At 39.1% G+C, this 18,615-nt stretch overlaps 1 protein-coding gene across 2 annotated transcripts in view; it reads left to right on the top strand.

The window, feature by feature from the left end:
* Window positions 1-18,615, top strand: part of PDE3A (phosphodiesterase 3A) — a 371,124-nt gene that overhangs the window by 304,955 nt on the left and 47,554 nt on the right. For both annotated transcript variants that reach the window (XM_050968214.1, XM_050968222.1), the window contains 2 exons: window positions 12,685-12,945; window positions 15,538-15,692. In XM_050968214.1, the coding sequence (XP_050824171.1) occupies window positions 12,685-12,945; window positions 15,538-15,692 (416 nt within the window). The remainder of the gene's footprint in view (window positions 1-12,684; window positions 12,946-15,537; window positions 15,693-18,615) is intronic.

Raw genomic sequence — 18,615 nt, forward strand, 5'->3', positions numbered from 1 at the left:
CTGCATGTTCCTCCTCCTCTTCCCTCTCTTCAAGGATCACAGCTGGTGTTAATGCAATTCAAGTTTCGACTGAAGGCAGTTTTCATTATTTCCTTTGCATCATTTGTAACCATCTGGATGTACACATTAAAGACCTATGATAAGACAGTTGAGGCCAGACTTTTAAATGAGGAATTGTATTGATCTTTGTGTATAATTTAAAGCTAAATAGAGCCCCATTTGGAATTTAATCCTTTCCATCTGCCACATTTTAAATAAAAGCCAAATAAAAAACCTAAATTTAACTTTACTGATCTTTAATTTTTTGTGTAACTTTTTATCATTGATTCTTCTATTCATCCCCTTGTTGTTGAATAGTCACTTAGGCTAGGATTTTCATAACAGCCCAAAGGTATTGGCACTCAAATCCCATTAAAAGTAAATGGAAATTTGGTACCTAACTCCCTTAGCTTCAGTTGAAGGTATCAGCCATAATTTATATGTCAGCATTTCCAATAGTGTTGAGAGGATCTCAGATATGGAGTTCATCTCATGTTGTTTCTTCATCTCAGGAGTTCCTTTCCCTCAATTCTTCTCCCTGTGTGTATCTTCTTCTGGGAGTCACTGTCTTTGTCTAGTAGATTCTCAAGCAAGTCTGCATTAAGAGCACATGAGAAACTGTCTCCCTAGTCTCAGTTCTCACCCCCAGCAGCTGCTCATCTCCTGCTGCTCACCCCCAGCAGCTGCTCATCTTCGGATGACGCCTGCTCAGTTGTTCTGTGGTGATGACACATCTGTAAGCCCCTTTGTTGTTAGTTTAAACTGATTTTTACCAAAAAATCACAGGTTTTACGTTTTTTTTCTGATTTTCAGCCTACTTTTGTATCCTTCAAATATATAAAAAATAAAAGTTTTTATTAGGAAAACAATACAATGCATGAGATACAGGTATTACAATAATATATTAGTCTGTGTGTATATGCAGAGCAGCCTGTTGAAGTAAGGCTATGTATTAGTCCAGAATATACACACAATAAACAAGCAGGAATGCACACAAATCTGAAATACTGTGTGCATCTGAACGTACTGATGAATCTCACGCCAACCACATACACCTTGCAAGCTTTTAGCAGAGAACGGTTTAAAGATCCAAAACATTAAAATGGGAAGAAAATGAAAATCAGTATCAGAATACGTTTCAGAGCACAAGGAAGTATTCAAAAGTTTTAAAGGAACAAAAACAGGAGAAAAAGATGAAGTTGAGTGTATGTGCTGCAAATGATGTGGTCCAATTATGAAATGTAAATATTTATAGGCTAATAGTTCTAAGTCTACAACAGTAAACTGCTTATTCAAATGAAAAGTTTTATTTGGGGATTAGAGGTCTCTTGTATTCTTAAATTCAGAGGTGGCATTGTGTTTTGAGTCCTGTTTTAGTTCTGCAGCAAACCACACTGAATTCCATTCATCAAAGTATTAATCTGCTTAACACTTTTCACCCCATCCTTCTATCCACCCTGATATTTACCTAGAGAAATTATTAATCGTTTTTTCCACCAATTTTCATCCGTTTTTGTGTGGTAGTAATAAACACCAGTAAATTCCTGGGAAAAATTAAATAAAATAAAACCCCAAAACGATGGGTCATACATGTATGTAGTTTAATTGGCCAAGGGGATGGAGCATGCTCAGTGCAGACACTTTTCAGAGAATTTAACCTCCCCCCTCTAATGAACATGTGTGAATTTCACTTTTTCAAATGCTTATAACTTGGCTAAGTTTGGATAGATTTCACAGGGACAGAAAAAGGCCCATCTTAACAATAGAGTGATGCCCCTACCAAACTTAAGTCCCTTCCCCAAAGCATAAAGGCATTAGTGTGCTAAGGAATTCTTAACATGGGCAAGATATATTTTTCCCTAAGCTTGTTCTGGAACACAGCTGAACAATTTTTGCTGAAACTTGAAAAATACTACAGCCTAAAGCATGCACTTGACATGGAAAATTTCAGCCTGACAGTTAGTTTTGAGAAAGTTATAAGCAAGTGAAAAGTAGGGTCATATAATAGAAAGTGTTATGCAGCCTTATTCAGAGGTATTGTTAATGCAGTGTTACCTTTTGGTATAAATGCAAAAAGTAAAAGTGTTCACCACAACTGCGCAGTTAAGATTACTTTAAGTGGTGGTACATTCCATTGAATTTTATAAGAAACCGATACTACTTTATAAAGGGCTCCAGATTCAATATTTGCAAAAGTAGTGATTACTTTAAGTAGGTTAAAAATTACAGCCACTTAAAAATGACCCCATTCTTAAAATTTTCATTGGTTGTACAGTATTTCTTTGGTTTCTCTAATTCAGGGGTTCTCAAATTGGGGGTCCTGACAGGGGGTCACGAGGTGATTACATGGGGGGGTCGCGAGCTGTCAACCTCCACTCCAAACCCCGCTTTGCCTCCAGCATTTATAATAGTGTTAAATATATAAAAAAATGTTTTTAATTTATAAGGGGGGAGGCACACTCAGAGACTTGCTATGTGAAAGGGGTTTGAGAGCCACTGCTTAATTTAATACTATCAAAATTTTAAAACAGCAAACTTACTATACGTATAGGTATTGACAATATCTCCTCTACAGGGTGAAGTTGGATTTAATTGTTACCTGAGAAAAATATATTTGTATTTTTGGGAAAGGAATGGCACTACAGTAAAACCAACACAGAATGCAAGTATCCAGCCTCAGCCTTGATTTTCATGGCTTTAAGACAAGATGGTGTATTTATAGGTACAGCGCAGTGGTTTCTCAGATAGTCCCTTGTGCCTAAAATCTTTTCCAATGTTTATATGATTCTAGGTGGTCTAAAGAAATTCAGCAGCAAAATCTGTTGTTTCATAAGCAATTTGATTGGGATAGTTTTGTTAGCATCAGCACAACATGCCTAGTTCATTTCAACACGTGTCTGATGCATTGTGAATATACCCTTGTGGACAGAGCTCTGTGAAAAGCTTTCTGTCTAGTCTTCGTGATGATGCAAAGGGTTTTGCTGCACTCTGATCACAGAAGTGTGCTCAACTCTGTCTTACAGAGCTTGGGTTAGGTCCACCTACAGGCTGGAGTAGCATAGTACTTCTTCATTACGGCATAGAAAAGGATACTCTCTGATTCATTACTTGCCCAGAGGGACAGGAAAATACTAAGTCCATATGTTAATGCAAAAGAACAGTCAGAAATCATATATCCAGGTAAAGCTCCAATTTTCCCTCCTTAAAAAGCGGAAGACTTAAATGCCAAACAATTGTATGCCAACATTTTTCTTTGCTCTATAATCCTTTGGTAAAAGCTGGGAATTGGACATCAGGTGGCTTTAAAAATGAGCTATTATTTTCCATAGGGGCCAGTTCATGTTTATATTTCAAATCACTCTGTGGATATTTAAAAAACAAAGCAAAACTGGAGAGTTATGTTTTCTTTCAATTTGGTTTTCAGACGGATTGGTCTGAGAGTTCATGAAGAGACTTGGAAACCATATGAAATCATGATTTATTACTTAGCCTGTGATTGTATGATGACAGAAAACCTACCAGATACTGCTGTATTTTTGTTTTTCTTCTCACTAACAAAGTGTATCTGAAAGTAACATAGTTGAAAGACAACAGCTTTGCTTTGCCTTTTCTGTTTCTTCTTCATTTGCTGTGGCTTGTGAGAATTTGAGCATTATGCTGCAAGGAGTGGTTAGTGCTGTTGCAATAATTGGGGCCTTCTCCAGTTGCAAGCCAAACTATGGAAAAGTAAATTAAAGTTTTATTAGGTGGTCCAGTTACCTGTAATAGCAAATGGGATGGCTGGTAACCAGACTCCAACTCAGTCTGTTACATAACATTATTTATGAAAATCAGTAAAAGTGAAAAACAGAAAGACTAAGTTAGTCTAAACAGAAAAGTGTTCACTGATTCAGCTCCAGGACTGTATTAAGACTGTATCTGGTAAACGAGAAAGCTTGGAAAAGGTAATAGAACACATCATGCCATGTCATGTTGGAAGTTAGGCCTAACTGGTGAACAATTATAATGAGAGGCTGGACTATTCTGCCATCTCCCTTCTTTTGGAGGCCCTTAAAAAGAGACTTTGGGGATGGGAACAGATGGACCACCTGAGGTGTTCGTGGAGGAGGATGAAAGCCATCAGGCTTCCACTCCATTCCAGACACTTTGTCCTTCACCCATGGATCCCAAAGGTAATCACACCATCATAAAGTCAAGACCTCAGCACAGTAGCAGAGATGTATGCCTATCACTGCTGCAGCAGTGAGGACTTCAGCCAGAGACATGTGAGATCCTGCTCTGTCTCCCTTTCCTAGTGTGTTCCTTTCTACCCCACTATTTTTCCTCTTGTCCTGTTTCTGTCTTGGCTTTCAACTTTATTCTGAGGTCACTGTTCTATGCAGCACCACCACAAGACAGTCCATCCAGCTCTGTCCAGCCTCAGAGAGACCAGGAAGGGAACCAGACCAGGAGATGAGCCAAAGCCTGGGGCAACTGCTGTCCTGGCTGACCTGAAAACCCAGAGCACCATGTGTGACTGACCTGCTTCCCAGACTCCTGAGTATATCAACAAAAGCCACATTGCCCCATCTTTTACTTTCCTGTCTCTTCTCCTTGTTTTGAGTGTTTGTGTGCAAAGGCAGGGAAAGTGCCAATCCTTCGCATCAAGGAGCTGAGCAGTACAATTAACCTTTTCCTGATTCCAAGGAATGACCCACATAATAAGACTCTTATCTCCTCTCTTTTGAAAGGGGCTGTCGTGTTTGTTCTATGCAATCATTTCCATTTTAAAGTGGTTTTTAACTTGTTTTAGCTTTCTTTTTATGTGTGCTAACAAATAAATCTCTAAACTTTAACGTGTGCTTGGTATAGAACTAAGCGTGCTAAGGTCTCTGTATATTCAGCCCCAAACCTTGTTTTAAACTGTTTAATGTGAAACAGTTTCAGGGTCATATTAACTCTTTAACTCTTTGGGCCCATATATTCTATCTAAATTAATAGAACAGTGGTTTGCATTTAAAAGGTGTGCATTTTTTTCTTATTTATCTAAAGTTTGATTGTTTTGTGGATTGACATTAGTCATCTCCCTTTTTGGAGGTGTTTTTTGTGATTCAGTTAGGGTGGATTTAGCGATATGATACTCAGAGATGGAATGCCTGATGTTAGTAGTTCTGGGGACAAAGTTTTATTTGCAGTGAGGGGAATCATTGGCTTTAAGGATACCAAATCTGCTTCTTGGATGAACAAGTCCATTACTGTTGTTCTTGCCCAAAAACATCTTGTACACTGAATTGGTTGATGTCATAAACAGATAGTTAAGGGTTAATGTCCCTTTTATCTATAAAGGATTACAAGCAGTGAACCTGGACCACCTGACCAGAGGACCAATCAGAAGACAAGATACTTTCAAATCTCGGGGGATGGAAGTCTTTGTTTTGTGTTGTTTGTTTGTCTGTTGTTCTCTCTGGGTTCTGAGACTAACCAGACATACCTATAGGCTCTCTAATTTTCTGTTCAAATAGTAAGTATAAGTAGAAGGCAATTTAGTCTTTTTGATTGTTTCCTTCATTCGCAAATGTGTATTTTGCTGGAAGGATTTTAATTTGTATTTGTGCTGTGAGGAAGGCTTCTCTCTAGTGTCTATAAGCTGAAAGACCCTGTAACCTTTACCATCTTAATTACAGAGACAACTTTTACTACTTTCTTTCTTTTATTAAAAGTTTTTCTTTTTAAGACCTGATTAATTTTTTCCTCTTGTTGAGGCTCAAGGGAATTGAGTCTGTACTCACCAGGGAATTGGTGGGAGACAGGGAGAGAGAAGGGAGGGGGGAAGGTGGAATCCCTCTGTTTTAGATTCATGGAGCTTGAATCTGTATTACCTCTTGGGGAGGGGGAAAGAGGAGGGGGCAAGGTGCACTCCTCTCTGTTTTTAGATTCAAGGAGTTTGAATCACAGTAATCTTCCAGGGTAACCCAGGGAGGGAAAGCCTGGGAGAGGCAACGTTGGGGGAAAGGGTTTACTTTCCTTGTGTAAGATCCAGGGGGTCTGAGTCTTGGGGTCCTCTGGGAAGGTTTTGGGGGGACCAGAGTGTACCAGGCACAGCAAGTCCTGGTTGGTGGCAGCACTACAAGATCTAAGCTGGTAATTGAGCTTAGAGGAATTCATGCTGGTACCCCATCTTTTGGACGCTAAGGTTCAGAGTGGGGAATTATACCATGACAGTTGATAAGGGTTTATGGATGAAGGAAACCTTTGTTCCTATGTTTCCTTGATATATTTGTCCTATAGATATAGTTTTGTCTAGTGTTTCCCCATTCATTAAGGAAACAGCCTCAGATTTTTATAGAAAAAATCCTATAGAATTTAATAAGATAAAACAAAAAGATAATTTAAAACTTATTCTAAAAACCTACAGAATTTAACAGATACATTTTTCAAACTTTCTTGTAGAATTCTGTAGGACAGATACAATTCTCTTAAATTCTATACAACTGTGTAAAACAAACACAAAACACCTATCAAAAGGTAACTTTCCCAGAAAAAAGGAAGGTTAGTTTTGTGGCTAAAGCACTGCAAATCAGAATGAAGTTCCCAGGTCGTCCCACAGACTGCCTATATGACATTGGACAAATATCTTTGTCCCCCTGTCCTGAAAACAGTATGCATGTGCTTATATTTATGGTGTGAGGTACCGTAGTTCCATTAACTTCAATGAAAATACTATGCGCGCAAAGTTAACCAAATAGATAGTTGTTTACATGATGGTTCCATAATCTGCCTGTGCCTGAATATGCCGTCTATAAAATGGAATAATACTTACTGTCTCTCTTGCTTTATCTGTCTTTTCATTTTCAGGGCATACACTCTTTCTTACTACATTTATCTACAGACCTAATGCAATCAGGCCCAGATCTTGGTTAGGGCCTTCAGGTGCTATTGTATTGTAAATAATAGTAGTAATGATGAATGCTGAATTTTAAAAAACTTCCCAGCATATGTGCTTATTTTTATACCTCATTCAGTTACCTGAACAAACATTGGCTAGTCAGTTAGCTTGCTTTCACTTTTCTTTCTAGTCAGCTTCACTTTCTAGTTCTCATGCCCATGCACACCATTCCTGTGTTTGAGTTGGAAACATTGCACAAGTATGTTTGTTTAAATCAGAGTTGGACTGAATGCACAAAAGTTCAGGTTCACATAAAAACTTCAAAATTTCAGGGAGGGGGGTCAAATCCAAGGTTTTGCAACATAGGCTAATAGATCAACGCTGGCCCAGCAATAGCACGAATGCAAAATTACCTTCTAAAATCAGCTTATCTGGCATTTTGCTTAGTGGATTACAAATGTGTTATTTCATGTCTGTTTTTCTAAATTTCTGAACTTTAGGTTTGAGATGTGTAAAGTGGTTTGGAACAAATCCAGGCGAGTTCATACAGAGGTTATTCATATTATCAGAAAACTATATGCAAAATGTAGCATTGATAGTGTGTGTTTAATACATTTTTCCCTGTTATCTAGCAGTATATATAAAATGGCAGAAATCCAGAAATCATCAGTAATTGTCTGTCTTACATCAATCTTCATTGTTTCATTTTGCCACATATGTAGTTTGTCAGAAATAAATTTCATGTTTCATTTTTTAAGGAGGCAATCCATGCTACGTTACGTCATTGAATAATGTTTTTAAAATCATACTAACTGTTTCTATTTAATGTTTTTGTTATAATTTCAGGACTCTGAAAAGTATAGCATAGTTCTTCAGAGCTGTGTAGTGTAATTGTTTTATAAAAGGATTAGTTGTGTTTTATAGCCAAGACATCAATAGTGTTCTCAGGATGCATTTTAATAGATCAAATTCAAACTATTTGTGTAAGGATTTATTTTAGCTATAGAAGATATTTGAAGTCAACCTATGACATGTAAACTATTTGTATTCAGTGTGCATTGTTACCTCACTGAACCTAATTTATTATGGCAAAATTTCTCCTACATTTCTTTCCTCACTTGTATCCTTGTTGAATTGATACTTGGCTATATCTAGTTTTAGATTTTTTTATTTATATATTTAATTATAAGAATTGCACAATTTAGGCCTTACACTTTAAAAAAATTTTTTTTTGCAATTGTAATGTATAATGATTGCCATTTTCAAAGTCTGCCACTGTTCTCAGTTGCTATACAGAGGTATCTCTGGGGGGATCACAAGTACTCCACTTCTGAGGCCTTGTCTACATGAACATTTACTGTGCAGCCAGCTAGGATGTGACTCTACAGAACTCCAGTATGCCACGCACTATCTGTGTGGAACCTGCTGCTGCACACTAAAAGTTCCATTGATATACTGTGGTTTGAAAAAGCAGCATATCAGTGTGCGCTAGGGAACTTTTAGTGTGCATCAGCAGGGTCCACACAGATATTCTATAGTGCTCCAGCATGTTGCACACTGATTTACACCCTAACTTGCTGTGCAACAAGTATATGTGTAGAGATGCCTTTAAGTATTGTGAAATACTCTGATACATATGTCATATAGAACAGATTGTTGACATTTGAATGGAGACAGTTGCTTTGATCTTGTCAGATAACATAAGGTAAGCAGAGTAGAGGCCTAGTTAGAACTTCAATGGGAGATACTGTGCATGATATATTTCCATAACATGTACTCTGTGTGTGTGTATATATACACGTACACATAATGTTGTAAAATTCCAGCAATTACAGAACCATGTTTTCAACTGAAATGTTCATTACTACAAATAAAGGAATGCATACCTGTGTGATGCTTCTCAGGGCACCATGGGCTGAGAGTCACCTTGTTGCCAACTATCTCCAGCATAAGGGAGTCTTGCCTGGGCTAGCTGAGTGTTAGCTTACTAACAAAACCACCCTGTCAGCTACTCAAGTGCTCTCCTCTGGGCCCTGCAGTTTGACAGTAGATGAACCCCAACCCCTGACTCCCTTCAAAGTAACCCTCTGTGGTATCTAGCCCCTGGTCACTAGATACCACAGAAATCCTGGATTCTCTGTTCCCAAATGAACAGTGTACCATGTTTTACCCCATTTAACTTAAATCCCTGCTCCTGTATCATGCACAGCCATTGAATTTTAATTATTGTAAAACAACAGGAAATTTATTTGAGAAAGAATAGTGATTCAAATAGAAATAAGTGTGAGTGATAGAAATGAATGGTTTTGTACAAAACAAAATAAACATTCACAAACTATGACCTACGTTTATTAATAGTTACCTAGTAGATTCTCACCCCAAAATTCAGTCTTCTTTAACAGTTGCTGGCCCCCATCTTTCATGAAGCACCTCGCTCATCAAGGTACTTCCTCACTGAATGGATCCAGAGTGTCTTTCTCCGTCCAGAGATATATTGAATCAATCTTTTGTGTTTATTCCTATTCTGGTGATCCCCTCGCTCTCATATCTTATGTTTTCACTTCCAATTGGTTTTGGTGATTATAGTTTGTCTTTGATGGTTTTCCATTGACTTTTCTGGGTTGGCATGAAGGCAGACAATGGAGCACTATACGTTACATAGTTGGCTAGCTGGAAAGGGGAGGTGACAACTCCCTCCTTCCTGAATAGGCCCTCACCAAGACATATGATTCCTTGGTGATTTGCTTTCACTCCAAGACCATAAGGGCATAAGTTTCGGTAGAGTTACGTTATTCCTTATCCCATAGATACACTTCACAATGAGTGAGTATTGATAAGTAAAAAGCTTTCAGTAGAGACCTCAGACACTACCACTGATTGATAAATTCCATGAAAATAGTGTGTTATATGCTGTGAGTTTGTCTAGGGAAGTACAAAGTAACCTCTGTACTGGTCTCCTGTAGATGATCTGTGCCAAACTTTGACAAGACTGGCTGTAACACAGAAGCCTCTACAGTAGTCCAGTGCAAAGGCTACCTTGTACTTCCCTAGATGGCTTCTGTAAATTACGTTGCCTGCTAATGTGCTAAAGGCAACCTGGGATTGCCAAGTCACGGGGAAGGCCCGGCCATGGTCTGTATGTCAGCTGTATGCCACTAGAGAACTCTTTTTGCTCAGTTGCTGCTCTCGGGAACAGCAGTGCTGGCTTAACGGCCACTCTGCAAAATGTCAGCATCACAGTATAGAATATGGGCTTATACTTTTGTCCTGCTGAAGTCAAACCTATTTCCTTCATTGAAGTATTAATGTATTTCCTGATCTCTTGCTCCGATAAGCAGGTCACCGATTTCAGACTACAGGTTTAATAGAATTTCAAATTCTAAACAGTGCTTTTTGCTGAAAATATGAGACCTTCTTTTATTTCCTCTTCTGTAACATTTTGCCTTTATATCTTTGAATTTTTTTCCTTTTGGCCCGTTTTGCTGGGCTGAGATAAAGATAAACAAATTATTCCTCTCACCCCAACCCCTGCCTTAGAATTTAAAGTTGATGCTTTATTTAGCCGCTGCCAGATTTGTTCATGGTGCAAACCCAGCTCAGCAGATGTGGGCTTGCTGTTCAAGTTTTGCCTTTAATCTTGGAGGAAACAAGCCCCTTGATGGTTGAGATGAGGTATGGTATGTAATGAATGAAACCTTATCTTGGGAACACTAGGAAACCCTTCCATAACCTGCGGAGGGAACAGTGCCAGGAGTTGTCGTCTCTGGGCACCTGTATGGATTTGGGATGCTGCAGCTGGTCACTCAGAGTCTGTTTACCACTCAGCCATTGGGTTCTCTTTAGCAGGTGTAGTGCAGAGTGGGTGTTGAAAGTGTCTGGTAAATGACGTGCATTTTGTTATAAGGAAGGAAAGATCAGAACTCTCTGTACCAACCCATTGGGCTCAAGACCCTTCTCTGGAGATTCCTTCCCTTCCTCTCCCTACCCTGCTGGGTTTTAGTCACAAAGGTATGTGTGTGGAGAGCAGGATCGTTGTGGACGAGGTAAGCAATGAGTCCTGGGGGATTCTGGTCATTGTAACATGACTGTATGTGGGCTGGAAGGTGTTGGTGTGAGATCCCTGTACTAGCTGTGGATAAGGGGACCATAAAAGAAAGAATAAATTGATCCATTAAATTGACATCAGCCTTTTGTTTCTCATTGGCATTGGATAGCATTTCTGTAGGCAAAGTAAGTCACCTTCCATGTTTAGTAAGACATATAGTAGGAAGTGCAGAAGCATGGGTGATCCGGTGACCCAATTACAGCACGAGGTGTTAGGAGACTGGAGTTTTACTCTGGGCTGGCCACGGAATCACTGTGTGACCTTGGCCAAATCATTCTCTCTTTTTGTGCCTGTTTGCCGTGTGTAAAATTCAGACAGTTCCTCAGAAGTGTGTATTTCAGTATTGTTTGCAAAGGATTTTGTGAGCCTGAAGAAGTTCAAAGCATTACCGAGGATTGCTATTGTTTTATGTATTAAGAGTTCCATAAATGCTGTAGCGACTGGCAGTTCTTTTCCTGCTTGTGTTATGACCTGTCTCCCATTATATGAGCATGCTTTGTTCTTTAGCCTGTCAACGTACCAACCCAGAAAAATATTACGCTCTGTCACAGTGGCAATTCTATCACTTGGGGGCATTATCCCACTTAGAAAAAGGTGAATATCTATCAGAGTAAAATAGATGTTTCTTTATCTGAGTTACGCATCCTTCGCATCTGATAGGTTGACAAAATAGATCTTCCAGGAATTGCTGTGGGGGCATTTGTTCCAGTACCCTGGATATATACATTGCATTTGTGCCCAGGAGGGTGCTCCAAAGCAGTAATAGCCTAGCAGTCACTTTCAAGAGTGCCTTTAATTGATGATCCCATGTGGAGCAACAGTGATTTATGGTGCTTCCACTAAACTTTTGACCTAGAAATGCCACTGCTTTGTCAATAATTTAGAAGTAATGGAAGACACACTTTCTGCCTTAGTTGCTATCTGTTCTGCAACTTAATTTAAGCCTCCAGTTTTTATTCATATAGCTTATTCTATTACACATTACAGTTCCTTAATCTTTTCTTTAAGGCTGCACCATTAATTGTTACTTGCACATTATAGATAATTTCTCTGCATATGTTGCCATTACTTAAAGTGGTACTTTTCTTTTTATTTAATAATCTTTCTTTTTTAATTATGTTCCCATTATTATTTCATAAACTGATAAATTTTCAAGGCTGTTATGATCATCTAGTCTGGTGTCCTGTGTATAATTTCACTCTGGCATTCCTTTATGGAGCTCATTAACTTGCATCTCAACTAGAGCATATCACTTAGAATGACATCCAATCTTAATTTCAGTATTCAAGTTTCAATATTGTTGCCCAGCGCACTCTTACTTGACAGAGAGTTTTTGTCGTCATCTGCTTTCTGACTGCTCTTAAAAACCTGTATCTGTGTTGTGACCCTTTAAAAAATCTCAATAAACTATATGCAATCATGCAACCAATTTGCAAACTTGTTTAAAGAGAGAGACATCAACCTAATGGTTGATCTGGTCAGAATGTTCAGAATAAATCACGTTGTTTTATGTAGTTAATTTCTTTTAATCTTTTCCTAGCTATCAACAACAAATTGAATAAAAGATGCTGGTAACTGTCCCTGAAAAGATGTTGGGTTTGATGCCACGTGCTTTAGTCTGACATGTGAGACACAGCCATATCCTTACATGTACTACTTTGTTTTTCCCTTTCAGTCTTCAGGTACCAGTATTACAGTTGATATCGCTGTTATGGGAGAAGCTCATGGGCTCATTACCGACCTTCTGGCAGATCCTTCGTTGCCACCTAATGTGTGTACTTCCCTGAGAGCAGTGAGCAACCTGCTAAACACACAGTTAACCTTCCAGGCTATTCATAAGCCAAGGGTTAACCCTTTGATGTCCTTCAGCGAGAACTACACCTGCTCTGACTCAGAGGAATGTCCGGAAAAAGGAGAAAAGCTGGCTATTCCCAAGGTATGTGCTAGTCTACATGTTGGCTGTCACAGTGAATTTATTCCAGCTACTAAAACTTGACTCTCCCCTTTTGGTATAGAATTGCATGGTTGGGTGCGTCAATGGAGATTTTTTCCTTATCTCCTGAAGCATTAATCCTTGACTTCTATAAGAAGCAAAATTAAATGGACTAATGTTTTTGGTGGTAAGACAGTTCCTATTCCTTCAGTGCTCACACAGTTCAAACCTGATCCTTCATGCAACTTTAGAAATGGGCATTCAACACATACTTGGTATTCCTGTTTCTTAGTAGGTGTTTGAAGGAGTTGGAGTAAGGGGTACTGGAAAGATCACAGCTCTCTCTATACTATCAGAAGTAGAGGGAAGCTCCTCCTAATCTCTTGACTTGGGGGAACTCATCTCTGCTTCTTCCTTTCACTTTAGTGGTGATAACTCCCCCTCCCCTTTCAACTTTTACCAGTGAGTGTTGGTAGCAAGTGATGTCATTATGCGTCATTAAGCAAGAGGGAATGAAATGGTGAGATCAGTGCACTCTTCAGTTCTAAAGATCAGAGTTCAAATCTTAATTAGAGTTACAGGTGAAATGAGTTTGATGGTCTTTTCTTAGTCCCTTAGCAGCTGATGCAAAACCCAGGGAAGTCGGTGGGTATCTTTTTTCATTGACCTCAATGTGCTTTGGGTCATGCCTCAAATGCCCATTGTCGACTTGAAAAAACCACCATACAATTCCATATAGTGGACAACATTTGCTCAATGAAGGTCCATTGCTCAGTCCTCAGTAAGGACTGAGTTGCACTGGCAGAGCTATGTATTTAAAAATAAGGTATTAACACATCTAAACTGCTTTTTATTTTCATACACTAGCTTGAGCAGAGCTAGCATGTGCTTGTGTACCCAAACTGGGAGGCTCGCTCCCAGATGCAGTGTAGATACACCCATAGAGAAATAACCAATGCTATTAATTCCTGGTTTCTATATACACAAGTTAGCAAAATTCAATAGATAGAGAGAAACCTCTTATCAGGTTGGAGGTAATTTAAATTGCCAGGTCATCCACTCTGACATCTAAAAATTTAGTAATATCGCTATTAGTAGCAAGACTTATATTTTACTTTGGAAACTAAGTAAAACAATTCTGTGTTGTTTTGTTCTTATCCTGTACAAATAATTTCTCTGCCTACAGTTATGGAGGCAACTGATCATCAACTTTTATATTTTATAGGACTTTTAATATGCCTCTTTCACGTTTATAGAACTTACATTTCCTTTAATTGAAGAAAAATTAGTCCCACTGAGCACTTTTGCTATTTATACTCTATATAATGTAATAGCTCCTATTGAAAACTCAATATTCGTTGGCCCAGATGACTGCAGTAATGGTGATATTTCCATATACATAGAGTAGTAGGTATTAAGATATCACTATGAATTGGCAAGTGCTGAATTTCTTGGGAGGCTCTCTGTAACAAGATACATTAGATACAAACTAACATATTTAGATAGTTTTGAAAAAACAACATATACAGCAAACCCATCATGTATTATAGGCAGGGCTGAAGGACTGCTTATTCTTAATTCTTCCCATTATGAGACCCTGATTTCAGTTTCTTATAACTGCAAAACTTTAACCGTTTGGGCTGAAATTTACCATGCACGATGTCTGCCTCAGACTGAATCTGTTGAGCCAATGGCACAATAAGCCAGTGACATTCACTGTAGATCCTTATAAATATGTAGATAATTAATTTTTTTAGTACTTCTCAAACTGAAAATTCTTCTCGATAATTAAAAAGCAACAAATAATATAAAAATTCAACATCTGCAACATAATGATGTGACCACTTGTATATCTGCAATAAAACTGATCCCACAAATAACAGTAACCCCCTAATCAACTCCACTCATTCCCTCAATCTGCCTCCTCGCCAGACATCTGGGGAAAGCCCCATCAACAAGGATCAGGTAGATCGATATAAGGAGCATGCAAGACAATCCGATAAGTCAGGAAAACTCTGCTGCACAAAATCCACTAGAACTTCTCCCAACACCTTTGCCTTGCCATGAGAGATTTTTGCTAGTAATTTTTCTTCCTTTTTGCAAAAGCATTGTGGAAGATTTAGTGTCCCATCATGTAAATGTTTGATTTTCATGGATTGTCTTCAATTTGGCAGGATAGAGCAGAGAAACCTGCTGGTTTTTTGTTGTTGTTGTTTTTGTTTTTTTGGGCGGAGAGAGGGGTTGTTTTGTTTGTTTTGCTTCCTTTCCTGCTTCCTATCTCTGATGTCAAAGAATGTGTGGCTGCTATTTCCAGCTCTTTAAGCAACTTGCTAGTGTGACTTTGGCCAAGTCACTTAGGGCTTGTTTTTCAAAGGTGCTGCGTTCCTTAATGTTGACTCCAATGGGACCTCTGAGTGCTGACCACTTCTGACAGTCAGTCCCTTGACCTTTCTTTGCCTCAATTTCTCCATCTATAAAATAGGGCTCATGGCACTTACCCACCTCACAGTGTATGTCAGGCTCAGTTACTGAATTGACATTTGAGATCCCTGATGAACGGTGGTATATATAATTGCAAAGTATTATCTGCTCTAGCGTCTACGGAAGAGTCTGCCTCCAGGTCTACTCAGGCGAGTGTCGTCAACTTGGACCACAACAACATCTGCCACAGGTTTACCTACCTTGGAGCCTGCACCAGTGAGAAGAGACCGCAGTGGCAGCATCAAACCTCATGAATCTTCTTCATCCAGGTAAGAAAACTATCCTGTTTGTATCTTTAGGAGAACTTTGGTTTTCTGTGGGCATGTAGGTGTGTAATAATGTCTTCTCTTGGGAAACTATAGGTCAGAAATTTGAAAGAGCTCCCATTCTAGGTTTGGGATTTAGGGGGGGTTGTTGTTTTTTGTTTTTTAGAGAATTATTATCTTTGTAGTAGGCCATATTACTACAAACACAAATTCGGCAAGGTTTAGAAGCCAAAAGGTTCAATGAGTTGCAAAACCAGAACTTAAAAAGATTATGTGTAAAAAAAAAAAGAATTATCTATTAAAAGTCTTTGCTAAATTCTTCTTCTATATCTTCATACTCTTTCCTCTGCATTTTCTGAGCAGATAGTTCTGATGATTGATTATAAGTATTTTTAAATGAAATGTACAATTTCAGACATCTGACAATAAGAGCAAGAAATTTCATGGTGTGTTTTAGTGGTTCCATTAATATTATTATTTCAAGAACACCACAAGTGTTCAAGGGGCTCTACAGACATAAAAGAAGATAAGGTCTCAACCTTGGGCTTTCAAGATAAACCATTCAAATGTAATGCAAACAATAAAAAGTGTAAGCAGACACCACCACAGAGGAGCATAATCTTGGAAGGCAAGGCCAAAGAAGTGGGTTTGAAAGAGGAAAAGGAGAGTGTTGAAAGAGAGTGTTCCAAGCATTAAAAAGGTACAATATAAGAACTATGACACAAAGGGAGGAATTAGGAAGGAGAACATTGATTGCCTAGGAGAACATTGATTGCCTAGTGCATGAAGCAGGCATGAGAGAATTTGAAACCAGAGACATAGGTGGGGGCAAAGATGTGTAGAACCATTCCTTAAAGAACATTTTCTAGCACTGTATCCAGGCTAGCTTTCAACGTTCCCAGGGAGTGCTGCTCAACAGGTGCACCATACAATTCTATGTGGGGATTCACAAATTCTTATTACAGAGTTTATAGTTCTGGTATAGAAACAAAATAAAGAGCTAAACTTTCTGTTCATATATGTGTTAAGGCTTCCAAGCGTCCTTGTGCCATCAAAATACAACCTTTCCAAATTCCCTCAGTCCCTTTTGTCTCATCTTATTAAAGGGCTTGTCCTATAAAGATCTTCCTTTCCATTTGTGCTACAGGAACAGGATCACAGCAAGTATTTTAGGGGATGGAAATGGTGAGGCCCATGTTATTTGAAGATGCCTGAAGTTTCAGGCCTTCTCAAGGAGGCTGCCACTAGGAGAGACCTGAAGCATTCCAGCTGCAAATAGGATAAAAAGGCCTGGTCTACACTGCAGGGAGAGGGGATCAACCTAAGATATGCAACTTCAGCTACGCTATTCTCATAGCTGAAGTCAACGTATTTTAGGTCGACTTACCTCGTGTCCTAACGGCGTGGGGTCGACTGCCGCCACTCCCCCATCGACTGTGCTTCCGCCTCTCGCAGCAGTGAAGTACAGGAGTCGACGGCAGAGTGATCGGGGATCAATTTATCACATCTACACTAAACGCGATAAATCAATCACTGATAGATCGATCACTACCCGCCCATCTAGTGTAGTGGCCCTGGCTGTAGTAAAAGCTGTAGAGGGGAAGAAAAAAATTATTATATATTATAGCCCTGGAACCAGCCACAAAGGCATCCTTGAAAATATCTGGGGGCTGCAGTATATCTTAGAAACCAAGTGATCCAGTAAAGTGAAATGTAAACAAGATAGCACCATGTGGAAATCTTTTTCAGCCACTGTTTTTCTGTGATTCATACAGCTTTCTTGATTTATATTGTTGATTCCAGACTCTCACGTAGTATGTAAGCTTCCTAAGAAGAGAATCTGTAGTGAGGGGGAGGGGAGCAATTAAATATCGCTGGTGGTGTTTTTCTAGTTATATAACTCTTTATGCTGAGCCAACTAAACGGGCTATCAATTCTTCCTAAGTTTAATGTCACCAATTGCATAATGATAGCTCTGTCAAGCCTCCCAGCCTATTGTTTACAGTTCGTCCATTACAGGAGCAGAAGCAATTCATACTCCAGAAGAGGAAAGTGAGGCCTGTATGTCTAGCATAACTTAGCCAAACAGATACAGATTGGGGCATTTTGCATCAATAAAACATTCAAGAAAAAGGTCTTGATTAGGAAAAAAAAATCTATTTAATGGCTTATTATTTCCCTCCCACTTCATCTGTGTTTAGCAAAGTGAGGCTGGAGGGGGAGGGAAAGAAATATGCACCATTCTGTTATCCTCAAAGCCACAAAAGAGGCAATAGAGCCATTCCGTGGCAGCTCCACAGGTCACAGGGTCTGCAGCTTTTCTGCCCCACAACCCCTATGAGCAGGGTTAGCCTATGTATTTCCATAGTTGTGGGCTCACCAGCTTTGCCCAGATTGCTGCATAGGTTCCAGAATCCTGTGCACACCCTTCCCTCTATGCAACAGAAGTGGTGAGGGCAAGATCCTTGCATAGCTTCAAAGGAAAGTAACTTCATGAAAGTAACATCTTAGGGTTCCATATTCACTTCCTCAGAATCACTTCCTTAACAAGTTAGAAGATTTTCCTAGCTTCCAGCATTTCATTCTCATCCTAGGATACAGAAACCAGCTGGGTTCATTCTGCCTTTTGCGTCATGACAGAGAACTGTTCTGCCATCTGAAGTTAGCTAAGCCATGAAACAGAACGGAACCTAGCTTGCTGTTCCATAGTAGTAAGATTTCTGTGGTGCTAAGAAGTAAAACAAAAAAATTGCCGTAAGATATAAAAAATTCCTCTTACTATAAAATCCCTTTAGTATAGGACACAGTTTTCTTTGAGGGACCATCTGTTGCCTTATATTCTATGTCAGAAGGACAGGGCCCTGTTCACCATCTTGTGTTAGAATCCTGAAGCACAGCAGAGTTGGATCTTGACAAGACATTTGAA

Source organism: Gopherus flavomarginatus, chromosome 1, assembly GCF_025201925.1.
Source record: "Gopherus flavomarginatus isolate rGopFla2 chromosome 1, rGopFla2.mat.asm, whole genome shotgun sequence".
Taxonomy (NCBI): Eukaryota; Metazoa; Chordata; order Testudines; family Testudinidae; genus Gopherus; species Gopherus flavomarginatus.